Here is a 21,349-nt window from a genome sequence, read left to right on the forward strand (position 1 = left end):
AACCTTTCTTATCGCCTTCATGTAGAGAAATAGTGAAAAAGCAATCTTTTAAGTCAATCACTATAATAGGCCACTCCCTAGGCAACAAAGAAGGCAGTGGGATCCCAGGCTGCATGGAACCCATCGGCTGAATAATCTTATTAATTGCTCTGAGATCTGTCAATACCCTCCATTTGCCAGACTGTTTTTTAATGACAAATACTGGAGAATTCCAAGGGCTGGTGGACTCCTCTATATGCTGAGCCTCCAGCTGCTCCTGGACTAGCTGCTCTAATGCCTGTAGTTTTTCTTTTGTCATAGACCACTGATCAATCCAGATGGGTTGGTCAGTCAGCCACCTTAGTGGCAAGGCTGTTGTTGTTTTAACAGCAGTGGCTCCTTGGGGTAGCACTAAATTGTCAGCCTCTGCTGTATCTTGCTTATGGACAGCTTGGACAGTCTCTAACTGTCCTTGATAACATTCCCTGACTAATTTAAAGTTTTTATTAGGAGTCTGATGAATTTTAGGGCCAGAACCTGAAACTGAGGGATATTAATTTGAGTTTTCCACTGCTGTAGTAGATCTCTTCCCATAAATTAATGGCTATATATCAGCCACATGTATGGCCTTAATTTTCCTACCTGACCTTCTGGTCCTATACATTTAAGCCACCTGATGCTTTGTTTTATTTGGGCTAAAGTTCCAACACCTTGAAACTGCATATCCACTCTTTGAAGTTGCCAACTAATGGGCCTAGATTTTGGAGAGATGTTGGTCACATCTGCTCCAGTTTCAACCATTCCTTCCATTTCGATATTATCTACCAGTATTTTTAGTTTTGGCCTTTGGTCCTCTATAGACGTTAGCCAAAATATTCGTTTTGAAGTCTTGTTGTTTAATCGTTCTGAGGAGGAGAACTCTCCCTGCCTGGTATTGTGGCCTGCGAGAGGCCCCCCTGGGAGTTTTTTGTCAGGATGCGGTCCCATCTGTCTGTTGTTGCTGTACACTTCCTAGTCAATTGTCCATATCTGCCACATCTTTGACACATTCTAGGGAGGCACAGTCCCCTTTTTGTATCACTTTGGTTTTTTATTACAGTAATATCTGAGATGGCCCTGCTCACCACAATTAAAACATTTGAAATCTTGGGTCATCTCTAGCTGTCCAGTGGCAGCTTCTCCTATCAAAGTAGTATCAGGAGAACAAGATCCAACATCAGCTGTATATCTAATCCACTCATCTATTGAATTGCGGACTTGCCTTTAGTGGTCTAATTACTTCCCTGCATTTGGTATTTGCATTTTCAAAGGCTAAAAGACTCAATTATCGCCTTTTCTTCCGCTGAATCTGATACACTCCTTTCCACAGCTGAGGTAAGCCTTGTAAAAAGTCAGGAAGGTTTCTTTAGGACCTTGTATGACTTGAGTGAATGTTTCAAGTCTTTTCCCTGATTCTGCGACTTTGTCCCAGGCCTTTAAGGCTGACAATCGACACCATGACAGAGTTTCTTTCATATATAGCCTGCACCTCTACTTCAGCAAAGGCCTTCACCAAGCAGTTGATCTGTGGAAATCTCTCTGCCCCTAGCTCTATTTTGTCTTGCTATCTCCCTCACTTCTTTCTCCACCATGAAATCCATTGCAAATTTTCAGCAGGCTCTAGAATTGCTCTTACCATATCTTTCCAGTCTTGGGGATTACTCTATTTTTAATAGCCCAAGAAATTAAGATTTGTTTTACAAATGGCTAATGCATTCCAAAAATTAGTTACACTTTCCTTAAATTTCCTTAATTCTAATACATCCATGGGTTGCCATTCAAATTCTTCATAACCCTGTGGATGATCATCGGTTGGAGGCCTTTGTTGCACACTAACTGGATAGACTAAAGTTTGTTTCCTAAAAACCTTAGGTTGGCTTTCCTTAATTTTATCTTCTGTCTCTACCTGAGTTTTTTCTTTAGTTGTAATTTTAAATTCCTCTCTTAAAGTCTGTATCCGTGCTTCATATTTTCTTTCTGTCTTTCCCCTGTTCTTTGAGTTCCTGAATTCTCTGTTCAAGGTTTTGCTTCCACACTTTGAATTTTTTTTTATATTGTACTTCTAATAATTTGTTATCCATTATCTTTTGATTGATTAATTTTAAAAAGTTATTCTCTAAGTCTTGCTTCCAAACCTCATTACTTTCTCTTTGCTGTTCAGTATGATCTGTGAGCTGTTGTATGTTCTGTTCTAACATCCTTTCTAGTTTCTGTCTATCACTTTCATTTTCATCTTTCTGTCTCTTATTCTGATCTATAATTTTCTGTGTCTTCAATTCTAGTGTTCCTTCTAGGCTACATTGCCAAGATTTAATTTTCTCTTTCTGTTGTTCATGTTGTTCCATAATTACCTGTATCTTCTGTTCTAAGGCTAGAAATTTGTTATTTAGGGCTGTGTGCTGTTGTATGTTCTGTTCTAACATCCTTTCTAGTTTCTGTCTATCACTTTCATTTTCATCTTTCTGTCTCTTATTCTGATCTATAATTTTCTGTGTCTTCAATTCTAGTGTTCCTTCTAGGCTATATTGCCAAGATTTAATTTTCTCTTTCTGTCGTTCATGTTGTTCCATAATTACCTGTATCTTCTGTTCTAAAGCTAGAAATTTGTTATTTAGGGCCCTGTCTTTTGAGAAGATATAGTAAATCAGAAGAATGAATATTGCAATACTGGTAAATGATAAAGTGTCTTTTTCCTCAAAATTCTCAACTGTCAGACCATTCAAAATATCATTCCATAAGGCCCAAAAGATATTCATTATGTTTCTCATCTTTAAGTATCATAAAGTTATATATATCTCTTACATCAAAGTAGTATCTGATCTGAAGCCCCTTGTACCTTTTTTTTCTCCTCTGCTTTCAGAAACACATTGCAGTCCTCTCGATTCTTCGAGACCCTCCAGACCCAGTCAATTCCCAATCCACTAGTACTCCTGCCTATTCTGGGGTTGAGAGGGAAGTAAACTTTTATCTCAGGTTAGTTGAGTTCTAATGGTTTAGTTGGGCGCCATATGTTGTCGTAAAAGAATAAAAATAAAGTAAAAGTAAAAATGTATAAACGAAAACCGGGGGTGGAATGTTTTCCCTCAGGGTGTTTTTCCCTGCTAGGGTTCCACACCTCGCTTCCCCAGATATCTTCTGGATATCTTGGCAGAAACACAACCCAGCCACACACTTTCTTATACTGAGACTCTTACACAAAAAGAGCATATAACTGGTGTTTTACCTGCTAGGGTTCCACACCTCAGTGCCCCAGATATCTGCTGGATATCTTGGCATAAACTCAGCCCAGCCACACTTACTTAAATTGAGACTCTTTCTTAAAAAAAAACACACTCATTTAGCATTAAAGCAATCCAGCGTCTAGATTTGGCAGATCCACATTACACTGTCCTAATCCCAGTTCCCAAATTACTCATCCCTGCACCTTTTATTTACCAAGTCTCCAGCTTCTTCTCCCCCCTGGTACCTCTAACTCCTCTCAGTTCCCCATCGTCTCTCCAACTCCTCCTCTTCTTCCTCCTGGCTTCCTTCTCTAACCCTCCTCCCTCAACTGTCAATCCTCACCCCCCTCCTGCTCAGGTTCCACTTGCTCAACTGTCTCCAACTGTCAACTGTCAACCTAACCTCTGAATCTAATCCCCCTCTCACTCCCCAACTCCTACCTCTGCCCAAATCTCACGTTTTGCCTTTATTTAACAAATTCAGAAAAACCCCAAGGCAAACCACAACATTTCCCCATTTTTGTCCAGTTAAAAACCTTTCCCTATACATAGGTGAACTAAGCATCATTATTACCATTCTGCAATTTACAAAACCAACAATATGCTGATCACCCAGTCCACCAACTCTGTTCACCAACCATGTTATCCACACCACATCTTGGCAAGGCAAACCACAACATTTCCCCCTTTTTGTCCAGTTAAAAAACTTTTTCCTATACATAGGTGAACTAAGCATCATTATTACCATTCTGCAATTTATAAAACCAACAATACGCTGATCACCCAGTCCATCAATTTTGTTCATTAACCATGTCATCTATACTAAAACTATACTTGACTATATCCTGGTTCTAGATCCTATGCCACCCTAAAACTACTCTAACAGATTTATCATCTTTCTCAATACTAAACCATTCGGGTTGTCTATGAGACTACTAGTCTCCAACCACATCAGAAATCCAAGAATGATTAATATTACCTGAAAACATAGGAAGCACAGAACATGGCTTCCAAGCTTAGCCAATTTTATAAAGACTGCTGATCACCTGGACAGTCCCCTTATTCCTTAATATGCTGGAGCATCAGTCTTCAGCCTTCTGGCCCAGGATCATCTGACAGACCTTATCAATGCAGATTTTGAAGGGCTGCTCACCCTGCCCCGGCAGAGATTATCAGTCGACTATTCTGCATAATTTGTCCCTTTCTGGACAGTGTCTTGTCTGTAGATGAATTGAAGCAATTTGCTCAGTGGTTGCGTTACCACATTTGAGCAACTCCATTGATGCTCAAGTTCTTCTTCGAGTCTAAGGGCCCTGTCAGGGGCAGACAAGTCTCTAGTAAAATGATCTAGATGAAGAAATGTCCATAAACAGGTTATTCTTTGGACTTCTGATGCCCTTGAAGATTTCCTATCTACATAGGCGTTTCTGAACTGTTAAGCATAGAGTACCGTTGGCCCTCTCTAATCGAAGTATTTACAAAACCCATCTAAACTGACTTAGAACCATAACCTTGCCATCTGACCCTTAGCTGGTACTGGTTAATCAACTAAAAATAATGTATAACAGCAGCAATCTATGTTGAATTGGATTACATGAATATAGTGATCAACATAGATACAACATTTCTTCATTCATTATGTGGAAGAAATAATGATGAATAATGATCAACTATGTAAATTAATGTGCTTTCAATTCTATACAGAGGAGAATTCAGAGTCCAGTCACATTATCATGTCACTAGTTTTGTGAGATATTCTAATATCTATATTAGAATTCTAATATCTATGTACCACTAATCATTGAACATGAAGTAATTACCACTTGTCTTATTAAAAACACTCTATCATAAAAGAGACATTAAATGCTCTCATGTAAACAGAATAATTAAAATTGTTATTCACTTTTTCTCCTATCTCCATGGTAACTATCATTTATCAGCTTTGAGCAATGCAAGTTATATTTTAACCTCTGGTGTAAAGCTTACTAGATAAAAGGTCAAGCAGTGACAGAAAGGAACACACTGTGAACAGAAGGATTTTGATTTTGAAGATGCCTGGGAAGTGGATTTCTGCTTTTCTCCTGCTACAGATAAGTTGTTGTTTCCAATCTGGGAACTGTGGAAAGGTGTTGGTGTGGCGATGGAATTCAGCCACTGGATGAATATAAAACAATACTGGATGAACTTTGTACAGAGGGGCCATGAAGTCACTGTTCTGAAACCTTCGCTTACTATGTTCTTGATCCGAAAAAAATCGCCAGATCTTAAGTTTGAAACTTTTCCTACATCTGTCAGTAAAGATGAACTGGAAAATTATTTCATAAAGCTTGTGGATGTGTGGACTTATGAGTTGCAAAGAGATACATGTTTGTCTTATTCTCCTTTACTACAAAATATGATGGATGGATTTTCTGATTACTATCTAAGTCTTTGTAAAGACGCCGTTTCAAACAAGCAGCTCATGGCAAAACTACAGGAATCCAAGTTTGATGTTCTTTTGTCAGATCCTGTGGCTGCCTGTGGGGAGCTGATAGCCGAAGTGCTCCACATTCCTTTTCTGTACAGTCTTCGCTTCTCTCCAGGCTACAAAATTGAGAAGTCCAGTGGAAGATTTATATTACCTCCATCTTATGTACCAGTAATTTTGTCAGGAATGGGTGGCCCAATGACATTCATAGACAGGGTAAAAAATATGATATGTACGCTTTATTTTGACTTTTGGTTCCATATGTTTAATGACAAGAAATGGGATCCATTTTACAGTGAGATTTTGGGTAAGTTACATTTCATCTCAGTAGCTTGAAAACCTAAGTTTCCCAGGTGTGTAAAGCCTTATGACCATGGAATACAAAATGAAGTAGTTTTTTATAGGTGATCAAATGTATAATGATATTAGCTATCAAATTCACAAAATCTTGTAAAAGCTCATTTAATTGACCAAATAGAAAAAGGTAGCAGTCCTGACACAAGATATTTTGGTTAGCTATACAATTGTATAGAGATGAAATTAAATGGTGTCTGGGTGATTCTTTACTCCTCTACTGAATTTTTTCCTGTATTTTAATAAGTTTCTAAGCAGTTAGCGAATCTGGATTCATGAAGATTCAAGAATGACATATTTTGTAGTTTCAATATGTATAGATATAGTATAGATATAGATATAGATAGATAGATATCATTGAAGAAATTATTTTCTCTTGTCTAGGCCAGTGTCTTTATTTAAAATGAAAACGTAGGGTGTGAAAACATGGCCAAAGGGCTGAAATTGTTTATGTATGGTTTATTACCGGAGTTCTCTTCACAGTATCAGTCATGTCCAGTGGCTCAAAACTGCCAGTAACTTCAGCTACAAGAGAAGCGCTACCCTTTCATGGTATCCACAGGCACTGGTATAAAATAACATATGCTCATGCAGATACGTGTATAAATTAATGAAAAGATAGATCATAAAATATTTTCTATTGATTTCATTTTTTAAAAATCTCCCTAATCTTGAAAGCTATTATGATATTTCCCAAGTTTAGAAATAGAACTGATATTTCTACCAGCTCCACATTTTTTTATTGGACCCTTGCCTAAATTCCGTTGTAAATGGCAAAATTCAACAGAAGCATGAACACATGTGCTGGATTTTATAAAATCATTTCCTTTCTTTCTCTTAAAAATGTACCACAGCTAAGACTAGCCCAACATTCCTATTCTCATAATTCTGAACATATTGTGATTGTTTATAGTATAAATACTATTAAATATATTAATATGAAACAAGACTAGAAGCATTAGCCAAAAATTTAGCCATTTATAAACTTTATAATTTCCTGTAAGGAATAAAGACTAGCTACAAACTATCAGGATACTGAAAACTCTGGCTAGGGTGCACAGCTTAATGAGAGATTTGGGCATGAAATATGTGTTGATATTTACTATAGTTTATTTTTTTTTTTGGAGAGAAAAAATATGTGCTTGCTCATATAATGGCCTAGAGGTTATTTCTGTAAATAATTATGGTTTTAAATTAATGAGGAAACATAAAATAATTCTTACAGTTTGCTTTAAAAACAAACACAAATTAACATGGATTTATATGAACGAGAAAACAAGTATTGATATAAGTTATAGTATGTATTATGTATTAAAGTATTACATTTTACATGCACATGTGCTACATAACACATGAATTCTTCCAACATTTTAAGGAAATAGATTTTATACTCAGCAGACAGTCCTCTCAAGTTTACTCTGTCTCACTTGCTCATTTTCCCTTTCTAGGAAGGCCCACCACCTTAGCTGAGACAATGGGCAAAGCAGAAATGTGGCTCATTAGATCCTACTGGGATTTGGAATTTCCCCACCCAACATTACCAAATGTTGACTATATTGGAGGACTCCAATGCAGACCTCCTAAACCCTTGCCCAAGGTAAATACATTCTTTCTGTCTTTTTCATTTCATATCATTTCTCATGAAATGTTCTACATCTTTCATTACATTTTTCTACCAATAATAGAGATATGTGGGAAGTGGAATTAAAAGTCCTGCTAAGTTAGAGCTTGATAAACCCAGGAAATAGCATGACACACATGAAAAAAATATATCAGTGAGTGAAGGCATGTAGGGTATTGGAGTGATTGACCATTAGGTAAAGTTCTTACAAAGCAACCATAAGAACATGAGTTTGAATCCCAGTGCCCACATACAGAATTGAGTATTCTGACACAGCATGTATGACTTTAGGACTGAGTTGCAGAAGCAGGTTAAAACTGAGGATACTAACCTGTTAAAATACTGAGACTCATGTTCAATATGAGGCAGTCTCAAAATAATATGTTAAAGTTAATAGAGTAGAACATCTGATTTTATCGTGGCCTTCATTAGATAAAACAAAGGTGGGGAATTTGGAGAAATGAAGAAAATACTCATTAATACACAATATCAAGAAATTATTGCATACTATATGATTACCCCACAGTTGTGATTATTTTATAGAGAGTCAAAACATTTTATCGTAGGAGGAAGTATGCATTAACTGTCACATACGTACTAACACAGCATAGATACTGTTGCATTACACACTAGCTACTAGAATTAAATCACCCATCATAAGAGAAAATTGAACAGCAATGCAAAATTTGCAAATTCTTTCAGATGAAAAATGTAATGCAGCTTCAAATTTACCAATATTTCTTTTTTTCTCCATCTGTATTAAATTGGGTATTTCTTACTTACATTCCAATGTTACTACCTTTCCCGGTTTCCAGGCCAACATACCCCTAACCCCTCTACCTCCCATTCTACATGGGTGTTTCCGTCCCCATCCTCCCTCCATTACTGCCCTCCCCTCCAGCAATCCCATTCACTGGGGGTTCAGTCTTGGCAGGACCAAGGGCTTCCCCTTCCACTGGTGCCCTTACTAGGCTATTCATTGCTACCTATGCAGTTGGAACCCAGGGTAAATCCATATATAGTCTTCGGGTAGTGGCTTAGTCCCTGAAAGCTCTGGTTGGTTAGCATTGTTGTTCATATGGGGTCTCAAGCCCCTTCAAGTTCTTTCAGTCCTTTCTCTGATTCCTTCAACATTTCACATACTATATTTGCATTCCTTAGCTTTCAATTCACCAGAGTAAAACATTCAGAACCTTTATTTCACACATATGAGTACACATCATACCATTGCCTGTGTTTGACCATGCCAGTTCTGTCTTCTGTATGTTTTAACACCATGATTTTATAAATTCCAAAAAACATTTCAATTTTTATTCTCCTAGGTTTTTTTTAAGCTTTCGTAAGTGATTGTTCTATAATCGCTATTGTGTGATAGAACAAGTGCTTTATTCACAGGATATGGAAGATTTTGTCCAGAGCTCTGGAGAGCATGGCGTGGTGGTGTTTTCTCTGGGGTCAATGGTCAGCAGCATGACAGAAGAAAAAGCCAATGCAATTGCATGGGCCCTTGCCCAGATTCCACAAAAGGTGAGGTAAATTGCCCATGAGAGGCGACTGTAAACTGAGACTGTGAAAGTCCTCAGAAGGTCTGATTCTAACAGAGATTGTGTGAAAACTAAAGGTTTAGGTAAGTTTTAATTTACCTAGATAAATTAAAAGCAGAAACACACAAGAGATGGTACAATTCAGAAGATATTTTTGACAAGTGCACTGAATATCAATGTTGTGATTTCTGTGGGTACATTCTGAAATACTGGCATTATGATGACAAGGGTCATGCCTGTGATGGCTGTTGGTAGACATAGAAAATTTTTCTTGCTTTCTCATGAAATGATAATAGTTGCATTCATTTTTAGTTCATGTGAATCAAGACCAACATGTATAAAACCTGTGCAACCAAAAACAGACGAAATCTAAGTCAACCCTTCCCTAGTGGAAAACCACACATGGGAGAATATTTGGAGAGGACAAATGGCTCCTTACATTTTGTTGTTTGCTTTTAATTTTGATTTTGGCAATAAAAGTACACACAGTTAATACCGCACAGATCAAATTAATACATTGGGCTTTCCCAGTGCCATGACAATTTAACACAAACTCTTGTGGAGCTGCTTCCCAGAGCCTGTGACTTGACACAATTTCACACTGCCACTCACGTTAGTGGCTTCAACAGCAGGAAATCCCAATTCCTCAGACTCCTGAGGTAGGAAGATAGATTATTTTTAAGGACTGAAGTAGGGGGGTATGGAAAGGAGTGCTTTAGTGAAGATTGTGGTAAGGAGGGATGAATAAGAAAAAAGATTATTAAATGAAACTCTTAGGGAAATGAAAAAAGAGATATCAATCTAACTGTTGTGGTCCTAGTCATTATTTGGAGATCAGGTGTAAGTCCAGTGTGCTGATGAGGCCAACATGTTCTGAACTATTTGTCCGCAGCAGCTGCTCTACAAAGGATTGTATGTCTACTTGGATGAAGTTGGTACAGCAGGTTTAATACCTAGTTTGAATCCTACCTTGTCACCACTCCAGAAGAAGTGGAAGTCAGAGGCATTAGCCAACTTTATTCAGAGAACAACACTCTGAGGGTCACAAAAGGTCATGAGTCCATAGTGCATGAGTTCCAGCTGCTTTCAAACATAAAATGAGCTATGTGTGACAAAACCATTGTTTTGTCAAAAGGAACATGAAGGACAGCTTAAACATTGCCTGGCAGACAGTAAGAAGTCGAAGTGGTTAACCCGAAGCAGACCCACTCCTATCTGCTAGAACTGAGAAGGGGGGCAAATCAAATTCCAAAAGTAATTTCTGGCTTTGAAGGAACTGTGGTCAAAGGCCCTTTCTATTTTCCTTGGAGTGTTTTGACAACAACTCAAAAATTGCCTCTATGCTCAGACTCATTTCTCACACCTCTTCCTTTTTAACTTTTTAAGCACAGAATAACCAGTGTGATTTTGTTTAATATGCATTGAAATTTCATTATCTTTGCATGTGTGAATATCCACAGATTTATGGGAATAGACAGAATCACCAGAGATTTTTAGGTGATGACAAATGCTGTCAGTTAACTTCTTCCTTGGTGCATAGGGTCTACCAAAGTAGACAGACTTCACTTCTGGTGATAGAGTCAATGAATCTTTTTACCTTTTAGCTGGAGGATTTCTATATTCATATTGATTGTCACAATATTCTCACCTGCTACCTTAGTCCTTCATGAATCAGGGCTAGAGGAGTCGAGAGGAGTCCAAAATGTTTCATTGGAAGTATCTGCAGTGCCAGATGCACATACTTTGTTAAAGTTCTTGAGACAACTCTACTTCCAAGGATTAAATTGTTGAAATCACATAGGCCTGTCTAAAGGCAGTTCAGCATGTTCTGTAGAGAAATAGTATTGAGTACCTGAACATGCATCACCTTCAGGTAAATTGAAAAATAAAGTACATAAGGAAAATGCAATGATATCCCTAAGCATCTCCCATGATTTTTTTAATAATTTTTATTTTTACATTCTATGTGTTCTTTTAAATATGCCCTGGCCATAATGATTGTAAAGAATTCTTACAATATGATTAATAATCCATCATTTACAGTTGTTTTAATTTTTTCTACTATGCCTAACCCACCGTCAGTTTTTATTAAAAGCAGGGACTCCCTTATCTTGGAAAGTTTGGATAAGAAAAAGTACATTGCAAAAGCATTCTTTGAGTATAAAAGTAGAACCAAAAGAAATTTAGAATATATATCAATGCATACATGCAGGTACAGTATCAAAGACAGAAGAGCATAGTGAATTGAATCTACTTTCCTTAAATCACTAATATTTTTTATCTCTTACATCAATTCTAGCTTTCAGAATACGATATTATAAGGGCTAAAAAGTAGCATATTCTTGTACAACTTGTCTAACTTGTCTAAGTGGGATATGGTATTGTACAAGAATTCCCAACAGCATTAATGTGCAGTGGTGTATGTTCATGTAGTATGAAAGAAGAAATAGGGCCGTTTAATGCATCAGCTTGTTTGTTTCATTCTGTAATAGTACCAGAAAGGTTAGAGAGTGTACAAGTATGAGTAATAAACGAAGCATGAGTGTAGGTTAGAACCATTTGTTTTAGATCCTGTAGCAATAGGAGCAAGGTAGGATGTGAAAATGAAATAAGAAGTTTCTAATACTACTATAACAATCTGTGTTTGAAAACTACATAGAGTTCTGTAACTCACTTTAAAACTTATTTTTAGTTAGGTGCAAGGTAAATAGAGCAAGTAATATATCCATACAATTGTAGACATTAGATCCTACCCTGATATACTAATTGAGCAAGAAGAGAAAGCAAGTAATATTTTATGGCCCTTAGAGTGTAAATGGATCCATTCCAAGGCATATTCTCTTGTTGTTTAATGCATATAGGAGACAATTTAGGGGAAAAATAACTTTAAAGGTACAATATAAAAAATGCCTTTTTTAAAACTTGGATTCAAATAGTTGTAGTACTTTTGACTATCAAGATGAAACCACAGAAAATCAAATGCCATCTCTCAGAGTTTTAAATAGATCAATTACTCCAAAATTAGTTATTCTCAAAAATAGTATGTAGGCAATTAATATTCCCTAATAATTTTGAAAGTTGTTCGCTGGTTTTAAATTATCCTTGCCATGGTTAATAACAAGCTAGTTACTAGTTTCCCCAGATATTATAATGTCTGACCTTTGTACATTTTCAGGTATAATAATCAGTCTGTATTTATTTAGCACATCCTGAATCATGCCATATGCACATTGTATCTCTTTTGGTTTGGAAGGGACTATGAGAACATCATCCATATAATGAATACTATAACCCTAAGGAAAGGCCTTCATCATGGGCTCTAAAACCATTACAACATGGAATTGGGGCATCATAATGGATTTAGCCATGCATTGAGGTAATACAGCACATTGATATAAAAGCTGCGGTTCTTTAGGGTAGCGTGAAGAAACAGAAAAGGCTAAATATACCTTATTATTAAGATGAATAGGTATAGTGTAAAAGCAGTTTTTCAAATTCATAATAGTTTAAGACAACTCTTTACTAATAGATGTCAGTGTAGGTAATGGCTGTCAAGCTCAAATTGACCAAATGGTGGCATTAAGGTTTCACAAGTCAACTAAGCATTACATTTACCATATTTTTCAATTACAAAAACATGAAAATTCCAGGGAGAAAATGACAGATCTCTGTTGCCATTCTGCAACTGTTGTCTGACTACTGGTGAGGAGCCTATAACTTTTCACTTAGAAATTGGCTATTGAGATGTTCAGACTTATTAACTAAATTTTATATAGTGTTTAGCCATTATGCAAAACCCAATTCATGCTTTTGATATTGTTAATGTGCCAATAGAGGTTCCATAAACTTTTTCACTCTTAACCCTTTTATATCCCAACTTTTACCTTAGCATTTGAGATTGTGAACAGTAGGTAGCATTAGCAGTAAAAATATGGGTCTCTGCATTGGATTGTTATCGAAAGTGTCTTCACAAAAGATTAATAATATTATATGTAACAAAAGACTTAAGGACTTCCATTCTGCCTTCTGGATTTATACATTGTAATTTTCTCTTATCTTAATTGAGCTCATAGTTCACAACTCTATCAAGTTTGAGTTTGTTTCTACAATATGCCATTAGGGTGACTCTTCAATGCTTATAAAAGAAACATCAGTTCCAGACTCAAACAATGCTAGAAAAGTTCCTTTTATCTGTAAATGCACTAATTATCATTTACCTTTATTTGTGTGCTTAAAGCTACAGTCTTATTTATCCTGCTGAATCCTCCCACATTAATCCCATTTTCTTCATGAAGTGACTATATCTGCAATCATAATAACCGTGTAAATTTACTTCTGGCTTTAAAATGCCAATCAGTATGTTCAGTGATCAGGAGCATCATATCTTTCATATAATTTGCATCAGTCACTACTGTAAGAATCATGGTTCCATTAATTGATAAACTATTGTGACACAAAAAGTAATACAACTATTCCAGGCAGATTATTTCCCCAATACCCTGTGTGTCACTTAATAGGACATTGAAGAGGGGAAATGGCAATACAAGGACTATCCAATGCAACACTTGTTTGAGTAGTAGCTTGTATTAAATAATAGATTGGCTGTACTCTGAAGCTGGCAGAAATCCCGTCATTTAGATTTAAATCCTTGTATTGTGGAGTCTTTAGGGTTCCCTCATAAGGTTTCTCGATTGTTGGCTGGCATTCTTTTTGTTGGCATGCAATATATTGCCATACTCATCATATTTATTTCATCATTCCTTATCCAAATGTTTGCCCTTTTTGCATACAGATCATAAACCAGGCTCTTCTTGATTCTGAGCACTGAACTGTTATAAGGGCAACTTACTTTGATTCTTTAAGTGGTCACTTTACAAACATCATTTATTGTAGAACAACCATTCCTAAAACAGGTAATTTCCCTCTAGGTTGTAGGTTCCTACATTGCTATATAACATCAGAAAGTCCAAAGGCTTGATTAATCTTTCTCAATCTTCATTGCAGTTATCTAAAGTAACTGTTTTATAAGAAACCTTGAATTTGTTTCCCCTTTACTTGTTTTTCAATAGCATCTCTGAGTGTCCCTCTGAAATTGACATAAGGTGCAGAGGTATTTTGCATATTTCTATATTAAAAGGCACTAAGTCTGATTCCATGTCAGTTTTTATGCAGGTAGCCACAGCAGCATAGCTAATGTGAGGGGACTGATGGAGGGACATCATGCAACTGGTAATATGTTGATACAAATCCTTGTCAGACTTTCTTTTTGAAATTTCTAGGATTATCCCTCAGTCCTAGCTGATGAATGTTTCGATGGGCTTTATTTTGAAGTCACATCTGCCACTGAGGAAATTGAAAAGGACTAACAACCATTGTAGCAATTACATAAAAACCATAGAGCAGACATTATGCCTTACTACTCCAACAAAAAATAGGCATAGTGATATGGAGCAATAGGTCCATACGAAGCACAGGCTTTCTTAAAAATCCTTCACAATATCCATATCTAGTTCCTGAAAAATATTTTGATATTATTGAAACTTTACACGAAACACTGGGAACAAATAATCAGGCCAGGGAGGAATAGATGGACGAATTTCTTTCCTTTGAATTGCCCTAATTGCCTAGGATGTATTATTAGCTTTTCCCATAGACTTTCCTAAATCCTCAACAAACAGGGAAAGATTTAAAGATTAGATCACCTGCATAGTTGCCAGTGGTGCTACTTTTCCTTTGCATTTTGTCTTCACCGGGAAATTGTCTAATGACCTTTTCTTTGGATATTTTTATTTAAATTTCAAATGTTATCCCCTTTCCTAGTTTCCAGGACATAAACCCCCTACCACATCCTCCCTCCCCCTTCTTCTATGAGGGTGTTCCCCAACCCAACCACACCCCTGCCTGCCTCCCCACCCTGACATCCCTATACTGGTGGGTCCAGCCCTGGCAGGACCAAGGGCTTCCACTTCCATTGGTCCCCAACAAGGCCATCCTCTGCTACATTATCTTTTTTTGAAAAACCAAATTTAAGACATCGTCATCCTGTTTATATTCATGCAAGAATCTGGATGTCACTTCCTGTTGATTATTAATCTTATCTTTGTAAAGTATTTTGATAACAGTCTAAATCAATGCCCCTATGACCAAAATCAAACATAGGTTTGTCTGTCTTCTGCCCTGTTATTCTCATTCACCTCTTACTGTGAGTGTGCCCAATCTCCTGTTATGAAGCCAACTTTAGGTCCCCATTCAGTACCACTTGTCACAGCCCAGAGACAGTGAGACATGGTAGAATGGAGCTGATATGTGAGGCAGAGTAACTTCTCATGAAATAGCCAACGTTATTCACAGCATCAAACAATGCATACTCTGAGGCTTAAGAAATGTCATATGAGTAAAGATCACGGGATTTCAAGTTGTATAAAATCACAAGGACAGTCAGGGTACTAATATATAGACTCAACTCCTATCTGGTACATATAGGAAGATAGCACAGACACATAACAAGAGAAATCTTGTGTTTCGAAGAAACATGGTAGCAAAACCCTTGTCCTGTTTTCTTGGAGTGTTCTCAATCCACTAAGAATTCTACATACACAACTCCATTCCTGAACAATTCCAACACTACAATATGCAAGGGTTCTTCCAGATGAGTCAGATGATTCCATATCCCATGAGCGACCACGTTGGCCATTATATCCAAGTACTCGTGGGCAAAGAGAATTCTGCATGAAAAACAAGAATACATAATCAAAGACAAAAAATTGAAATTCACTTAAGTAGCATAGAACAAGTGAACAACCATAAACTCTAAAGTAATTAAAATGTATTTTATTACACTGTTAAGACTACAATATTAGAGTTGTCAAATTCATTTAGATCAAATAAATTATTAGTAATTTGCCAATATTATTTGTAGTTGAATTATTTCACCATGGCAATGTACTTATATTTTCCTGCATCATTAACTGTCTCATTTGTCTACATATCTCTGCCTGGGAAGTGGTGATTATAGTTACCTGTGTGAGTGTAACACAAAAAATGCTGGCACTCTTGTGTGAGTCTTCTGAGTTCTCAGTACTCACTGCTTGGGACTTGCTTATCTATCCGGTCAGAGGTGTTCAGAGCTGTTTTCCCTTTACTTAAAAAAAAAACCTACATTTTAAAATTACTTCTCTTTTAGAAATTATAACTACATCATTTCTGCCTTTCCATTACTCCCTTCAAACACTCCCATAAACATGCCCCCTTGGTCATTTTCAAACTCACAACTTCTTTTTTTCCATTAATTGTTACATACATATATGTGTGTCTCCACATTTCAATTTCTAAATATATCCAGCTCAGTCTTTGTAATGTTAAATTTGGCAACACCAATGAAATTGTCTAACTTTTAACAGGTTCTTTGGAAATTTGATGGCAAAACCCCAGCAACCTTAGGACCCAATACCAGAGTCTACAAGTGGCTTCCCCAGAATGACCTCCTTGGTAAGACTCTGGGAAAAAATGCAACATCATGACTGAGTCCTGGATTTTTGTACCTATCACTTTTCAAACTCTTTATATTGCACTTACTTCATGAATTATTTATTTAAGATAAAAAGTTCTAACATTAATTCGATCTTTTTACCACACATATATTTCTTTCTTTCCTTCGTTCTATCTTTCTCTTTCTTTAAGTCAGAGGGATTTTATTCTAATTCATTTTTGTTAACTAGAAACAAATGTCACACCTGTGAATTCTGTACAACAAATTTAAAATGAAACATGTATGCATGCACATAACTTTCTAAGTGGTTATAACCCCATACCTTACTTTGTTAAATGACTCACTCATGACACCATGTGTTTCTAGTTATTCTTCTCACTTTACATTTTAACCATTTTGCATAAAACTGTATCTACCAGTGCCTAACTCTCAACAGACTGATGGTTAAGGCTAAATAACTAGCTCAATTATACAACAGAATGGTTCTTTATCCACGTTCCCTAAGAGTAACAAAGGTCACCTTTAAAATATTTTTATTTGGTTATTTTATTTATTTACATTTCAAAGTATTTTCCTTATCCCAGTTTCCCTTCCACAAAGCCTCTACTCCCTCCTTCCTTTCATGCCTCTATGTGGGTGCTCCCACTCCTGGCTAAGCGGCCTAGTTTTCCCCCATCCTGAGTCATCAAGCCTCCACAGAACCAAGGGGCTCCTCTCGAATTGTTGCCTCATAAGTCCCTCCTCTGCTACATATTCATCTGAGGCATGCATCCCCCCGTGTATATTCTTTGTTGATGGTTTTCTTCCTGGGAGATCTAGGGGGTCTGGTTGGGTGATATTGCTGTCCTTACTCTCTGGTTGCAAACCCCTTCAGCTCCTTCACTCTTTGCCCCAACTTCTCCATAGCAATCACCATGCTCAGTCTGATAGTTGACTGCATGTATCCATATCTGTATTGGTCAGGTTCTGTCAAAGACTTTCAGGGTACAGCTATATCAGGTTCTTGTCAGCAAATGCTTCTTGGCATCAGCAATAGTGTCTGGGTGTGGTATCTGCTGACAGAATGGATCCCTTGGTGGAGCAGTCACTGGATGGCCTTTCCTTTAGTTTGTGCTCAACTTTTGTCCCTTCTTTTCCTTTTGACAGGAAGAATTCTAGATTAATATTTTTTGAGGTGAGTGGTCAGCCCCATCCCTCAAACATGGCCCACGATTATACACTAGATATGGTCTCTACAGAGTCTCTCTTCCGTCTGTTGGTTATTTCTTGTGATTATTTTCTTCCCCCATTTGAGTATGACTGAAGCTTCCACACTCTGGTCTTCTTGGTTCTTGAGCTTCATATGGTCTGTGAGATGTATCATGGGTATTCTGAGCTTTCTATGTCTAATAACAACTAATCACTGAGTACATACCATGTGCGTTCTTTTGTGACTTGGTTACCTCACTCAGGATGAGATTTTCTACTTCTATTCACTTTCCTTCAAATTTCAAGAAGTCATTGTTTTTAATAGCTGAGTAGTATTCCATTGTGCAAATGTGCAACATTTTCTGTATCCATTCCCCTGTTGAGGCACATCTGAGTCATTTCCAGCTTCTGGCTATCTTAAATAAAGCTGCTACAAACACAGTACAGCATGTTTTCTTGTTATAGGTTGGGGCATCTTTTGGGTATATGCCCAGGAGTAGTATAACTGGATCCTCGGGCAGCACTATGTCATATCTTCTGAGGAACCAACAGACTGTCTTCTAGAGTGGTGGTACCAGTATGCAATCCCAGCAGCAATGGAGGAATGTTCCTCATTCTCCACATCCTCACCTGTATTTGATCTTAGTCATTCTGACTGGTGTGAGGTGGAATCTCAGGGTCATTTTGATTTGCATTTTCCTTGATGACTGAGTATGTTGAACTTTTCTTTAGGTGCTTGTTACCCATTCAAGATTTCTCAGTTAATAATTATGCTTAGCTCTGTACCACACTTATAAGTAGGGTTATTTGGTTCTTTAGAATCCAACTTTTTAGTTCTTTGTATATTTTGCGTGTTAGCCCTCTATTGGATGCAGGTTGGTAAAGTTCATTTGCCAATCTGTGGGATTCCATTTTCTCACTCATTTTTTTTTACCTGCTATGTACTTCATATGTTCAACTTAAAGAGGGTTTTTCATACTTAAAGTCTCAAGTCACATGTAAATTGGCAAAAATAGTTCTCCAGAATTTTTTCTTGCCCTGAGACAGAAAAATATTTTAGAGAGCTTATGATTTTAAGAATCTTGATATAGAAACTTCTCCATTCAGTTCCTCTTAGTATACATATCTCTTTTCATAACTAAAACTGCTAATTAATGTTAATCTGAATTCATCTTCTTCTAGGTCATCCAAAAACCAAAGCCTTTGTAACTCATGGTGGAGCCAATGGTGTCTATGAGGCCATCTATCATGGAATCCCTATGGTTGGCATTCCTATGTTTGGAGAACAACATGATAACATTGCCCACATGGTGGCCAAAGGAGCAGCTATTACACTGAATATCAGGACAATGTCAAAGTCAGATTTGTTCAATGCACTAAAGGAAATAATAAACAATCCATTGTGAGTAAAACCTTTAATAATGTTTCATTTATGTATTTATTTATTATTTATTCATTCATTCATTTGATCACTTGGTTATTTAGACATACATTCATTGTCTTCTTACCAAAAGCCAAACAAATGAGAATTATACTGAAGGTAATGATAATGATAGGAACAGAAAAAATAAGGGCTTGATTCAGTACCCACATTATTCTCTCCTTTACTCATGGTTTTTAAATTTCTTGTTTTACTTTATGTTTCTTTGCTATGTAAATCAGGGTAATCCTAAGTGTGCAACCCTTCTGTTTTACCCCCCACACTGCTTGGGCAAGAAGTATTTTTGACACCTCTGTATAATACCTCAAAAGAATGCTTTCTTGTCTTGTGTGGGGTATTTTAGTAGGCATTTGTTGGGTATTTGAAGGAGAACCATCAAGTCAGATGAGAAAAGTTCATTAAGACTATATATGTATATAGGCCTGGAATAGAATGTAAGGCATAAATAGCTAATAGTATAATTTTTTCATACATTCTAGTTGTCATTGTCTCCATTTGCCTCCTCCTCTTCCCATTTCCCTAGTTTGATTCCTTGAATTCTGATCTCTCCCTTCACTGTATTCACATCTTCTTCTCTATTTAAACACCCTACCCATCTCTGAGGAGCTTCTACTCTTCTTATTCTTCTACCAGATAAGTTGAGTCCTAAATAGTAAATAACTATACTGTGAATACTAATGAATGAATATGTTTTTATGAGAAGAAAGAAACAATTTTGCTCTTGTGCTTTGAAATTACAACTGTTGTAATTCCTACCTGTTGTGCTAAATCAAACTGATATTTAGGAGTGGTAACTCAGGCCTCTAAGTCACCCTTCTACGTAATGTAACCATCAGTCATCTTTCAACAGTAGAGTCAAATGCACTTGCATAATGCTTTTCTGTGAAATTTGGACTTTTCTAAAATCAGAATGTTAACCAAAAAAATGAAGATCAGCAATGATATCAAAATTAGTCAAAATGGGTAAGAGCAGGATTTCGTTCCATTAACTGATGACAATTTTCTCTCTTATAGCTATAAAAAAAATGCTGTGTGGTTGTCAACCATTCACCATGACCAACCTATGAAGCCCCTGGACAAGGCTGTCTTCTGGATTGAGTTTGTCATGCGCCACAAAGGGGCCAAGCACCTGAGACCACTTGGACATAACCTTCCCTGGTACCAGTACCACTCTCTGGATGTGATTGGATTCCTGCTCACCTGTTCGGCAGTCATTGCAGTCCTTACTATAAAATGCTTCTTGTTTATTTACCGACTCTTTGTGAAGAAGGAAAAGAAAATGAAGAATGAGTAGAGCTCATTGACAATGCACTACAGGAATGAAATTTCAGCCTCATTCTACTTTATGAATCACCTTCTTAACACTTCCTGATTTTTTTTGTCAAGGCAGATCATCTTTGTAAGAAGACATATAACTCCGTAAATACTGATATGTTATCAAAAATCCCATCATTCATAAATTTTAATAGCACTTAATACAAAAATTTGCATTGTAAAAAATATGGAGAATAAAACTGTACTTGATAGAGTCTTTTTTTTCATCTTTATTAACTTGGGTATTTCTTATTTACATTTCGATTGTTATTCCCTTTCCTGGTTTCCTGGTCAACATCCCCCTAATCCCTCCCACTCTCCTTCTCTATTGGTGTTCCCCTCCCCTTCCTCCTCCCATTATCACCCTCCCCGCAACAATCTTGTTCACTGGCAGTTCAGTCTTGGCAGGACAAAGGGCTTCCCTTTCCACTGGTGCTCTTACTAGGCTATTCATTGCTACCAATGAGGTTTGAGGCCAGGGTCAGTCCCTATATAGCCTTTGGGTCGTGGCTTAGTCCCAGGAAGCTCTGGTTGTTGGCATTGTTGTTCATATGGGGTCTCAAGCCCCTTCAAGTTCTTTCAGTCCTTTCTAGCATTCCTTCAATGGGGGTCCAGTTCTCAGTTCAGTGGTTTCCTGCTGGCATTCGCCTATGTACTTGCTGTATTCTGGCTGTGTCTCTCAGGAGAGATCT

At 37.1% G+C, this 21,349-nt stretch overlaps 1 protein-coding gene across 1 annotated transcript; it reads left to right on the forward strand.

Annotated features, from left to right (window-relative positions):
- Window positions 1-5,216: 5,216 nt before the first annotated feature.
- On the forward strand, window positions 5,217-20,830 carry LOC116912234 (UDP-glucuronosyltransferase 2B17-like). Its single transcript, XM_032916209.1, has 6 exons — window positions 5,217-6,013; window positions 7,509-7,657; window positions 9,077-9,208; window positions 16,626-16,713; window positions 19,085-19,304; window positions 20,358-20,830. Exons 1-6 carry the CDS (start codon window positions 5,380-5,382, stop codon window positions 20,635-20,637), a joined length of 1,503 nt encoding a protein of 500 aa, XP_032772100.1. The 5' UTR covers window positions 5,217-5,379; the 3' UTR covers window positions 20,638-20,830.
- The last annotated feature ends 519 nt before the right edge of the window (window positions 20,831-21,349 follow it).

Source organism: Rattus rattus, chromosome 11 (assembly GCF_011064425.1).
Source record: "Rattus rattus isolate New Zealand chromosome 11, Rrattus_CSIRO_v1, whole genome shotgun sequence".
NCBI classification, from domain to species: domain Eukaryota; kingdom Metazoa; phylum Chordata; class Mammalia; order Rodentia; family Muridae; genus Rattus; species Rattus rattus.

Bases quoted from the DNA above. Each gene is read 5' to 3' on its own strand.
- LOC116912234 (XM_032916209.1), top strand. From the start codon at position 5,380: ATGGAATTCAGCCACTGGATGAATATAAAACAATACTGGATGAACTTT. The intron at 7,658-9,076 runs GTAAATACATTC...CTTTATTCACAG, and splicing joins CTCCTAAACCCTTGCCCAAG to GATATGGAAGATTTTGTCCA. The intron at 19,305-20,357 runs GTGAGTAAAACC...TCTCTCTTATAG, and splicing joins GAAATAATAAACAATCCATT to CTATAAAAAAAATGCTGTGT.